General features: G+C 38.7%; 1 protein-coding gene across 1 annotated transcript; it reads right to left on the reverse strand.

Moving 5' to 3' along the window:
* Positions 1-563: 563 nt before the first annotated feature.
* On the reverse strand, positions 564-12,139 carry LOC311274139 (transmembrane protein 87A-like). The gene is made up of 21 exons (XM_084381576.1): positions 11,957-12,139; positions 10,646-10,703; positions 9,383-9,480; positions 8,589-8,705; positions 8,422-8,469; positions 8,282-8,323; positions 8,048-8,174; positions 7,879-7,940; positions 7,327-7,510; positions 7,127-7,226; positions 6,925-7,018; positions 5,259-5,332; positions 5,009-5,115; positions 4,873-4,931; positions 4,608-4,711; positions 4,429-4,505; positions 3,663-3,727; positions 3,513-3,565; positions 2,658-2,688; positions 2,455-2,521; positions 564-1,949 (listed from the first exon to the last, which is right to left on the reverse strand). Exons 1-20 carry the CDS (start codon positions 12,065-12,067, stop codon positions 2,480-2,482), a joined length of 1,653 nt encoding a protein of 550 aa, XP_084237702.1. The 5' UTR covers positions 12,068-12,139; the 3' UTR covers positions 564-1,949; positions 2,455-2,479.
* Positions 12,140-13,167: the final 1,028 nt, after the last annotated feature.

Raw genomic sequence — 13,167 nt, forward strand, 5'->3', positions numbered from 1 at the left:
TGCACAATCTATTATGTGACATTTATATTTATATACCAAGATATTCTTTACAGTTATATACTCAAAAATGTAACAAGAATTATTGGATTTCTGTAACGATAACCTCATTTACTTTACTTTACTTTTAAATTACTATCGTGCAAAAATAGCAGAATTTTTCATTATTTTTTGGTCTAAGAATATATCTACAGATGACATGTTATTAAGCGTTTATTACACTTTTGCTTTCAGTTTTTTAAATTATGTAATCAAGTCATTAAGTGCATAATAGCAGCTCATAGTATTTGTATTTCACTGTTGTTTCAATTGTAGATTGGATCCATTCTTTTATAATTATTTTGTTTCATTATTACTATTTTAGTAGTTTCATTATTGAGTACATGTCGTGCTATTTAGCTTTATCAATTTATTTATCTCCTTTTTGGAAATGGTTATGTTGTTTTAGTAGCATCTTTGAGCACTCAAAGAACATTCTGAAAGTAATACAACACAGACAATATGTTAAGCAAAAGCCACCTACATAAAACATTTGTCATAAATACACACAGAAACAGACTTTGTAATCATGTTTTAATACAAATTTTATTTGCAGGACATACGCAAAAAGCCATACAATATCATCAGCTTCACATTACAATGCAGACTCACATCCAGAAATTGGGCTTCAGTGTCTCTCTAAAATAAAAAAAATCCTCGACAAGACTTGGATAAATACTTAAAAAAACATAAATTAAGGAATTTAGAATATCCACACATACTGCAGTAGATCGCACAAGGACGGGGATATAATTCTGCCAGATCAGGCGAGATTATTTTGGAGGTTGAATAAGATAGGCTCAAAGTAATCTTTAATTGTGGTATTTTTTTTAATAACTACCTGGTGCTATAAATTTCAAAACTCTGGCCCAGTTAGCAGACGGTGTGAGATAAGATTACATACATAGAGTAAACCACACCACATCCGTGAGGCTTATCAATAGATTTTGTGATTAAGTAGCAAAGAAAAACGTTTTCACTTTGGTGAGAATAACATGAAGTGGACCTAAATCACAGCTGTTATTTGAAAAGCTATAAAATGTTAATTTCTATAGAGATGAAAATAAACATCATTCTATTGAGACTTTTGCTTGAAAACGGGTCAGGAACATGTTTTGAGTCGCACTTTTCCGATGGTTGAACTGTTCTGTGAAAGGATGACACCTCAGAGAAGTGTAACGTTCATGCGCACAACATGGACACTTCTAATGAGACTGCATTTACGACTGCGTTTACTTGGCTTTGAAAGGAAATTCATGACCGAGAGGGTCATTACATTCTCCCAGCCCAGAGAACAGTGTGTCCTGGTCAACATAAGGATCCCCCAAAAACACAGATTTAGCCAATTTTACCCTGACAAATGTGATATGCTTCAAGTATCAGTTCAAGCCGTGTTCACATAGAGTCACAGTAGCTTATATATTTCTATATTCGGGATTACTCAGTTAGCCAGACAACATAGTGTTAATGATGTGTTAAGAATAACACATATGTACATAAATAATCTGTTGGTGCAGCTACAAGAAATGAGCTCAAGATATCCACACTGGTGACATAAAAGCATTAAAACATTGATTTTTAGTTATCTGGCTAAATGGTTAATCATACCATACAGCTGCTTGCACATTTCAATATTAAATATATTTCATTATGTGAACTATAAAATATGTAATTCAATAAAACACATGATAAAAACAGCATCAGCACACCTCTGAAGGAAGGTGTCTGTCACTGTGTTGGCTTAAATATAATCTTATTATGCAGCGTTTTCGACGTGTTTCCCCCTTCATTCATACCATCGTCATGATTTCTTGGCTGAGACAACCGCCAAGCATCATGATTTGTAGTTGAACAGATTCGAAAGCAGTCGTCACAGTCCTGCAAGTCTGGCCAATCAGGCGCTGGGGTCACTTCTGCAATTTGAAGCAGGTGGTTAAAAGTTAAACTTCTCTAAAATGTTCTCTATCTTCTTCCCCAGTGCTCCCGAGACCACACGCCGTATTAAATAACGTATTAGTCTAAAACCACAAGACAGGATTTTAATAAATATTATATTTTCCGCGAGGGCATTGTATTAAAATACCCAGTTTCTACTTGGTTTTGGTCATGTTCGTGACAATGAAGAAACATCTTTGACACAAATAAAATATTTATCAAAGTGCTCTGCTGTGCAATTCCTTCAGTTTCACACAGAATTTCCCAGAATCTTGACATCAACCCATCCACATATGGGTCACACAGTACTGCCTTCATAGAAACACACTATTCACGTGTCTTTGAACTTATTGGAGTGTTACACATCACCTGTGGAATAAAACTAAAAAATGTAAAGTGTCCGGAGAGAACAGTTGGCTTTGCCCACATTTTTTGGTAATAAGATCACTCAGAACGCATTCATCGCTGCCTCAGTGAAATCACCTTCTTTTCATTCTCACATTTACTTCTACTCCATCTTGGATCGCTCCATCTTGGTTTTCAGGATTTCCTGGAAAAGGAGAACACAGAATAATGCATGTGCAGTAATGTGACCGTGGGATGATAGCACAGTGAATGCCATAATCAGGAGCATTGTAAACAGAAATCATGGGACTAGCAGGGGGAAAGTAAAAGGACCCCTTTACCTCTTCCTCATCGAGCATTACAGGGAGAGCTCTGTAGAGAGAGAAGAAGCAGAGAGGGAGGCAGTGAGCGCATCCACATGGTCCAAGCCAGGGTCAAACAATATTTAAAGATAATCCCTAGAGCTTGTTTGTGCTTCCAAAGTGTTTCTATTCAAGTATTAACAGTATATCTTTCTGGTCTGATCTGCCCTTGATTAGATACCGTAAGCTACATTAATACGCTTACATAAACTGAGACAATATGACAGATTTAGAAGGATTATTGTTTTTAAAAACGTATTCTCACAAAGTCCAGATAGAGCGTAATATTTAACTCACAGAACTTTTGATACCGATTGTAACACTTATGTACTTTTACTGTACTTTATAGATTCTAAGTGACTATTAGTTGCAATGGAGTACTTAAACATAGTTGTATTTGTACTTTTCAGAGCCAAACATTGTACTTTTTACAACCTGCAGTTACTTATACTTTTAAAATTCACATTTTACATTAAAAGACCATATGATCAGCTCATGAAATACAACTATTTGAATCCCAAGGAGATCAAATGATATAATATTTTACAAAAAGATGACAGAAAAGTCTAAAATATTAAATAAAATGTACGTATCAAAACATATTTTTTTCTTCTTTCTTCTCCACTCAGATTTATCTTGTGACCCTTTGGAGGGGCCCGACACCTAGAATGGGAACCACTGGACTAAACTACCAAACTTCACTATAAAGGTTAGTGTAAACTAGCTCCACAGACTGCTACATACACATTGCTTCATCAGTATCAATAGTATTTATAAAGTTCGGAGTACTTTTCAGTCAGCTCATCGTCTAAAATTTAAATCGACTTTACTTACACATCAGCTACGGTTGTAGGAATGTTCTCCTCAACCCATTTTAGGTCTTCATCCTGGAAAAATCAGAGTTTAGAAATGATTAAATTACCTGTGCATAAAACCATTAAATAATATAAGTAGAGACACGCTGACAGAAGACAGTTAACCCACCTCTTTACTCAACAGTTTCTGGGAGCCATTAGAATCGGGCTTTGAGCCTCTCATCTTCATTCCCTCTGAAATAAAATAAGCCAGTTTAAATCACATAGAAGTCTCTTGTGCAATAATATGATTTACACAACTAGGTTATTACATTTTCCATTTATACTCTTATGTGATTAGAAGATGAACATTTCTAAATGAATCATATCTGCGTGAACAGATTTAGATCACGGCCTCAGTGGCACGGGTTATACAACACAACACCGCGGATGACAAGGCCGTCTCCATCAGATCTGAGGCCAAACTGTGACTTATTTGCAGCTGCAACACAAATCTAATTGAAAACGTTGTTGGCTCTATCATCATCCATCAGGACAGAACAGAAAATAGTGATTAAATATGGATTGATTAAGACGTCTGAAAAGATGGATGTTTCCAGATCTTTTGTGTGGATGTGACAAACAAAGAAAACCGACTAATTTTTATCCCTGCAGCCTTTCTTGGCCCTGAGATCTGAGCTAAACAATCTAAGCACTGTGTTGTAGATCAATAAGCATTCAGTCCGCTCCATGTAACAAAACCTGGCTCTTGGCCTTCAGTCGAATTTAGAAAAACAGCTGCTATCTAAGGTAAGACTAAAATGCCAAGACTTTAAGTCAGGGCATCTGAACCATATTAAACTCTACCCCATCTATTTATATATTGTAAACACTGCCGGATACTGTGTTCTCATTTTTTGGACAACCCTTAGCTGGTCTCACAATGGAAGTCTTACCAAAAGCTTCATTCAGCATGGGCTCCTTGGCCTCTTCCTCTTCATCATCTTCATCAATCAGAGGAGAATGAGAGAACCTGAGAGAAAACAGAACCAGAAATTAAATGCTGCTGACAAGTTAATATGACAGCAATAGTTTGGTGCTGCAGGATCAGGCCCAGCTCCAGACAGACTCCGACCTTTGGCTGTTGGCAGAGGGCCGCAGCAGCACCATGATCACCAGCAGGATGGTGGAGAACAGGAGACGCCAGAAGGCATCGTCTACCCACAAGTCCCTCCAACCCTGTGGAAAAGATACAAACAGAAACACAGAGATGGATGTTATTAGGTTGGAAGGAACGTTTCGCCTTTCATGTCTGTATACACAAGAAACCCACAGAGATGACAAGACCAAGGAACCTCAACACAATGCAATAATCAATCAATAACAGAAAACAAACTGACCGTCTGGCAGTCCACCAGCTTGAAGACTTTGGTGGTCCAGATGATGAATATGATGGAAGCTGTGGACGCAAAGTAAACGACAGTGTTACTCTGATGTCTGTAAGAGGCGACCCATCTTGCAGCAGTTGGTACTCACCGACAACAGAGAAGATGAGAGTGTTGGTGAAGTGCTGATACAAAGAGAGCTTCACTATATTTCTCCGAAGCTTCAGGAGGCGAGTGGTTTGAGACAGACTGATGAAAATGTAGATGTAAATTAAGGAGAACATACTGTATATACATTGGGACAAAGCATAATCAAAAGCTTATATATGCAACGCTTCTGAAAATGCAGATCCTGTCTGATGAGTCCTGAGTGGCTGTTTTGGCTGGTTTGATAAAAGGATATCCACCACATGACACAGGAGTCAATAAGGGAGAGGCTGAGATTAGCCACCAGGGCCACCGTCTCATAGAAACCCTGGAAAAAGAAGACAAGGGTTGGGTTTGAAAAACAGAAGATAGCAGAGAGCAAAGTGTGTGTGTGTGTGTGTGTGTGTGTGTGTGTGTGTGTGTGTGTAAACAGGACTGAGAGAGCAGAATAAATTAATCATGAGGGAAGTCACAGTCCTTTTTATAAACATGAGATGAGCTTGTGTTAAGATCTGCCTCCTGACAAAACACATCTGCTCATCAACTACACAACCTCTCTCGTGTATCTCTGTGTTTTCGTGACTTTCTGAACTAGCTGCAGCGTCTTTGGCTGCATTTGAATATCACTCTTAGATCAAATTTGTCATTCTTTATTATCGTCACTTGTCCGCCTACCAGAGACTAAATCCCGGCGTAACCTCCTCTCTCTCTATCGTCTCCTCTACTCGAATCAAGTTTATTTACGCAGAGTGCCGTGCCAGGCAAGAGTTTTATGTAAAAATACACCAACACTATCAGCATCAATCAGATTGTGGAGGCTAGAACAGATAATGTCCTATCTGCACTAGTGCAGTGGGTTCATTTTATTTGCAGCCACAGATAATTATGAACTACGGCTTAGAAGGGGAATAGAAATGGTCTCCTGAACAGCTGCGAGAGTGAAGAGAAATCTTTTTTTCTTTCTCATCCGTTTGGTTTATTTGAGGATACAGTAAATCTTCAGTGGGTGGTTTAGCTGATATAGATTAGTGTGTCCAGTACAGTCCATTGAGTTCACTTAACAGGACCGCTGTTTCAAAACAGTGTACTTTCAAGGCCATCTGAGTGTTGCCTTCAAGTTATAATCCTTAAGCTTTTCATAAGATCTGACTTTTGATACTAATTATGAGTAGGGTTGCAGTGGTATAACTGTATATGGTTATCTTCTCATGTACATTTGTCTACCGTACATCTACTGTATTAAATTCTACCATATAAGGGTTATTAAAATGTATATATTTTAAGTTTTTAATCAAGTTTCATGTGTCACTGTCACTTGCAGGCAGGGTCTGATTTTCTTCTACACACTCGAGGGATTCACAAGAAACAATGCAGCAGGAAAAACCCAACATTACTGTTTTTGAATTGATCGCATTGATAAAAGACAAAACACCACAACCAAACTTTTCCCTTCTGCTGCTGCTGCTTCACAATAAAATCAGTCAACTGGAAAAATGCTGGCTGGCTTGAGTGTGAGTTTGTGTGGCTGCACTGTAAATACACAAGTAGCCTCTCTATTAAATTTCACATGAAGCAGCTGCTCAAGGAGTGTTTGCTGTAGTGTGACACCGCAATTGCTGTTAGCACTGCAACCACAGGTGTTAAAAAGGATGAAATGAAAAGACAACAACTTCAAAAACAGGTCTGTCACATCATGTTTTAGTGAGCAACTAAGGAAATAAATAGATTGCATAGGCTTTAATTCAACTGCATGTCATTGTTGGTGTTTAGGCTGCTTAAAGTCACCTTTTACCAAATGTGCTGTATTTATCTGACACTGTCACTGTTCTCAAAATAGGCTGAAATAAATACTGAGAATGTTTGCTGTTGGGTGGTGACAAAGCAAGAGGCTGGTGGAGTTTATTAATAGTTGATACTTACACCCGTCACTCTGAGCACACCCTCCACAGAGGAGAAGAGCAGGTAGAGAAGCCCAACAGCTACAAGGCGATGGACTGTGGTACCCAGTCTGGGTCTACACAAGTGAGGGAGGTCGAAATGGAGTATCAGCAGTGAGTCCTCCACTGATTGTTATTGAGACATAAGCTGAGGCAAAAGGTAAATTTTAAAAGAGTACACTTACCGGACTATGCCGTATCCGAGACTGACAATGAGGACCAGGATTCGGGCTAAAGATCTTTTGAGTGCAGAAAGCAGCTCTGCAAAAATAACAGCACCTTGAACTGTGAAGACACACAAACAGAATTATGATTATAAACAGACTGCAGTGAAGAGAAAAGAGAAAAAAATCCACAGACAAGCAAATGTATTAAATCAACCAACCGTAGTCTCCCTTGTAACGGATGCTCTGGTACTCTGAGTAAAACACAGCTTTCTCCAACATGCCGAGGATGATGACAGCACCGATCCAGAACTGGATTCGCAGCAGATCCCTCCAATAGCAAGCACACCAGAAGAGCCAGAGAGCCCCGAACAGCACATACACGATGCACATGACCATGAAGAACTGTGATGGACAGGAGGGAGACAAGTGTTCAGCCTTGTTTCAAATGACAATTTACTGAGGTTGGACTGTCATTGCTAATGACCAATACAGACAGTCTTATTCAAGCTGGGGACTTTGAAACTAGCCCACTGCAGAATAGCCACAGGTGAAAATATTAATGAATGCTCATTAACGCCTTTTTAATAATCTTGATAGGCTAATTTAGATTTTTTTGGCTGTGTTACCCTGATTGTGAGGCTCAAATTTGTTTTGCAGCACCAGAGAGATTTTGACAAAGCGTTTCTTTTGATATTAAAGGTTGTTGATGCCTGATTTAAGACATTTAAAAAAAAAATGAAAACCTTTCCTTTATTTAATTCAGTACATACCATCATCAGGGGCCAGTCTGCTGGAGAAGAGTAGTCATGTGGTCCCTTCATCTCAACTTTCACTGAGGAAAGAAAAATAAAAAGTCACATCTCCTGACACACACGTGTCCTTTTTACAGAGTAAATATGAGAGATCCTAAAGCTTTTGAAGTAAAATTGTATTTCTCACTTGTGAAAGTGAAGCTGAGCTGCTCTGCTCCGATGTCATCATCCTCTATCCCGCGGAGCAAAGGCTGCACCTTGACGATGAACAGATATGGACTGTCCTGCCACGCTTTGGCCACTGCACTGATATCCTGCAAAAAGACGGTTGTGAGCAAACATACATAATTTCATGGGCTCCACAGGACATGACCTTTCAAAAACATGTATTTACATTAAAAGTAGTAACAACATGTCTTACCGGCTTGTCGGGCCAAATCAGACTTTGATTGGATGGGTCGCTCTGAACAGAGAACACAAACAAATTCATAAAACAAGTCTCTATATAGCTTTTAAATAGTATTATCAATATGGTCAATCCATGCATGATCAGTAACTCACCTTTGGGCTGGTGAGAGGCTGATACGGGTTGAAGTCTGGATAATACACCTAGGTGAGCAGATAGAGCAAAGAAACCTGGATGAAGTTACCTGAAACACTCAGACGTTAGATAACAGCTCCACTAAACTTGTGCTCAAAGTGGTGATTCACTGTGTGTTACTGTTTACCCTCGGTAAGAAGAGGGAAGAGCAGTTGTCGAAGTACATGTAGCCTTGACTGTAGAAGCCCCTCCAGCCGTCCTTCAACATGTGGTCCATACCGAACATGTTCATGGCTTTGTTGTCCTATAAATGACAGTGAGGGGAAAATCAGTGACACTATAAAACTACTCATGTTGCAACATTACACCAAATGAATGGAGGACAGTGACTGCAGACCTAACAGAATATTACATTCATGATCCAACAGGACTTAGAAGGTAAACAACAAAGAAGAAAACTGTGTCAGCTGCTCTCATCTCGCCTGAAGTCAGTGTTTGGCAGAAGAAGACATTTCAAAACACATCTGAACAAAAAATGTCCTGATCAGGCTACTGGTGACCTCGATACGTCCTCGCTTTTTGACCCTCTTCTCCAGCGACAAGTTGAAGTACATCAAAGCCAAAGCAGCAGCTGAGTTTGAGATGCTTTGAGACAAAGAGACAGCGCTGGCACAAAGATGGAAGCTGAGCCAAAGGCCATGAAAACACTTTCAGGCAGAGCTCACCAGCTGCTCTGACTGACAGATAGCTGATGCTGAATGTGAATCAAAAACCCCGAACTGGTGAAAAGTCCAAGAAGTGAACTTTTAGATTAAAAAAAGCTTGATCATGTAGATAAACTTGTCTTTCTTGCACAAAATCCACAAGAAGGATTCGATTTTTAGTGATTTCTACCAACCATTTCTACAGTTACATGGTAGTGAGTCATGGCAAAACAAACAAATGAGACTCGCACATCAGCAGACAAAAGTCAATACTCACTGGTGTGTTAAAGACCTCATTGTAGCACACAGAAGAGCGCAGGTACCAGCTGATGTTGAAGGCCAGGTTCCTATCACATGACCCGATGTCACCCTGGACTGCAGAGGGGTAGAAGTGAATTGTTACTCAGCGGGTGGAGCACTGGATTGTTAGACAGTAATAAGGTCGTATGTCCCGCTAGAAGATCCAAATCATCATGTTACAGGAGTTAATCTTTCTTTTTTGTTATAACAAGACAGAACTTAATACATTGGGACACCTATTTCTTTGGCCTGATGAAGGTTTAGCACCGAACACTGCAAGTTAGACAGACCTCAGGGGTTTGCCTGCAACTTTAGCCCCACACCTGCCAACATTAGACTGTGACAAAGAGGGAGATTTTCTACAAAGATGTGAAAAATTACTTTTAATTAGTCTTAAATTTAAAGCTCACAGTAAAATAAAAAAAGGTGCAAAAGGTGATCAAAAGTTAACACAATTTGTCTGTACAGCACAGCAGATAAGATGCTGTCGATTTATCATTTCAAACAATGACATTTTGCTCGCAGTGTGAAGAGGTTCCCCGTGCAGATTTTCCAGAAAAACAAGCCCTGCAGGTTGTGGGACATCCGGTCCATGCAAAGTGTTTGCAGTTCAGCCAGTGAAGGGACATGAATGTCAGCACAACATCATTGCTAATATTCAAATGTTAAACCCAACAATCCCAATGCTTCTTGAACAATAATCACCTTAAATCACCTATAATCCCCTTATTAAAAGCAGCATAGTTTTGAGTTCTTGTGAAAGTAGAATTACTGTTTTTTATTTCGTTTTGCTTTTTTAAATAAAACCAGCTTGAGGTATATTGTAACAGGGTCAAAACTAAGAGATGTGAATCCAAATCATCCCCCAGGAACTGCATACAAATTCAGAGGACAGAGCAGAGGACACAAAGGGCCTTTTTATACTTAACTATTCATGTTGTGTTTGTGTGTTTCTGTGTCACAACCTGGACAGGTGCCAGATTAAACACCGACGCCAAAACGGAGGATGTACTGTACCCGAGCGTTACGTTCCTGGGGCCTTCCTGGCAGTACGTTAATGAATGTCTTGTTATAGGAAATATTCCACCTATCAAACATAACCATCTTTGTACTTTGTATCATGATATTTATATAAAGATGGTAGGTAGGTGCAGTAAGGAGCTCGGGGGAATGGCAAGATCACTGTTGACATTAATAATGAAATGCACCAATCGTCTTTTAAGAAAGTCAGAGTACTTACACTTCATGAAGATGGTGGTGTTGGCATACAGCGTCTTTCGAAACACGGCATCCTGCGTCTGAAAACACGACAGACACAGATTGTTTTTAATCTGACAACTCAGTCAGTCCTGTTTATTAACCCGACTGCATCCACAATGGATCAATTCATCGTTTAGTCGCCAAAATGTCGACATCACCATTTCTTACAGCCCAAAGTGACGTCTTAAAATTGCTTCTTTACTCCAACAAACAGTCCAAAACCCAAAGACTCTTTATTTAATATCACAAGTGACAAAGAAAGAAGCAAATACTCATATTTAAGAAGCTGGTACCAAGAAATGTTTTGACAGATTTGCTTGAAAATGACTGAAACAATCAATAATCAATTATCAAACTAGTTGCCAATGAAGTTGAAGACACAATAAAATGTTTTTATTTCTTTAAAAGATGATCAAACTATTTATCTACACCTTCTATTTATTATAGATTAATTTATTCCACTGAGTTCCTTGGCATATTTTATTTCATTTTCATTATATTTCCTTGTGTTGTGTGTCTTACTTTATGTTTTAGCATATTTGCAAGGCAAGCCTCTGGTGGGATTAATAAAGCTGTCTGAATCTGAATCAAGTACATGAATTCAAGTATGTATGCATTAATGTGTAAATAATCTGAAGCTGGTAACTTTGGGGCTAATTTTAACTACTCTATATACTTTATTAGCTAGTGTATTTCCCCTTTAACCATAGGTTTTGGTTAAAACATGCAAAGTAAGTACAGTATTTGCCTATGAAACTATGTGCTATGTACTTAAATAGAGTATTTGCCTGAAAGATAAACGTTTCTCTTCCTGTCAACACTTTTAACAGTAGCCTCTTCTGTCATACACTGAGACAATAACCGGTTTATCTCACCCACAACATAACTCCCTTTGTTTTCATGATCTGATAGAAGAGGCACATTCCCTCAACCTCTGAAACACACCTGTAAATACCATTACATCCCAACACACTTCCTGCTTTGGTAACATATTAAATGTGCATTGTTGCTATCTAGCAGGAGATAATACCACAACTGACAGGCAGAGTTATGACTTTAAATAGCAAGTAATTTAAGCTAGCTCATTCCGAATGATAAGCTCGTTGTGTCCGACAACCCAAACTAACACTGTCAAAGCCTTGTGTGTCTAAAAAGGTGGAAGATACAGCGACATGAAGAGCTGCTAGGAGCTAGTTAGCTACCAGGCTAACAGCTGCTGCTATGCAAGATTTAGCACGACATGCTATGCAATAACCGTAAAAAATGCATTTGTCGAAGGCGTAACACTGACCGAGTTGATGTCCACCTTCCATACGGACACCTCTGCCGCTGTCCCGACACGGAAAAGTAATGCTAAAAGCAGCAAACATGACCAACGCGTCTGTACATCTGGCATCTTCATTTGTGCATCTACTACAAGTCAGAGTCGTATCCGCCTCCAGGTGCGGCGCTTTCCCTTGTAGTTCACGCTGCCGCCACAAGATGGCGACAGAACGCACCAGAGGCCGCCGGCAGTTTGTTGTAGTTCACGCTGCCGCCACAAGATGGCGACAGAGGGAGATTTCTGATATCTGATTTGTTTTTATTTACTCTTGACTACTTCATTGTGGTGTGGAGTAAACAAACAAAACAAAACCACAATACAATAGTAAACAACCAGAATAGATTCCCAGCACAAGCCAAGTTATTCATAGAGAGGCAAAACATTACGGACGGATGGTTAATATATAGTATTTTGGCAAATATTTCTTTCTATTATCAAAGATACCCCAGATAATTATCATCACATAAAGTACAAAATCTTTTATTCCTTTCCAGACCTTTTGTATCTTCCTGTTATTTTAGGAATTCTGTTATTAGAAACTCTGAGATTTACAAATAGCCTGGGCCATTTAATATTATCACATCTCTGAGCCAACCAAATATATGAAAACCCACATTTATCTAATGTTTGCTGGGCAGATCTAATCCATGGTGACACATACAGTTATGAAATAAAACTTGCCTGGCTGAGTTTTGTTTCTTTCCCCTTCATCAGACTTCCCCAGTAACAAATAATTATCTTTTTAATACTAATACATAGTGGATACCTTCCTAACTCCCCATAAATCACATGTAATCCCATGTGACAGAGAAATAAAACAAAGCAGATGCTTCAGGGGAGCAGACCTCTCATCCACAAGACCCTGCCCTTCCACAACTCTAACAAATATGTCATATAATGTCCATGGTCCATGGTTTTGGTTGATGGTCTGAAAGGATTCAGAAGCACTCTGATAATAAAAATGAACAAAATAAGCACTTAAAATATGCATAGAATAAATATAAAGGTAAAGGAAATTAAATATCTAAGCTTTATAATAAACAATGAAGACAATATAAATATAATATATGTTTAGTAGATGGAAAATACATTTTTTTTGTATTTTTCAGTGGCATCATGTAAAAAAAAACTGGTATCTAAAGGGTAAAAATCCTGAGAATGAATGAATATTTGGTATT

The sequence above is a fragment of the Pagrus pagrus genome (assembly GCF_965226575.1).
Source record: "Pagrus pagrus genome assembly, chromosome: 18".
Lineage (NCBI taxonomy): Eukaryota > Metazoa > Chordata > Actinopteri > Spariformes > Sparidae > Pagrus > Pagrus pagrus.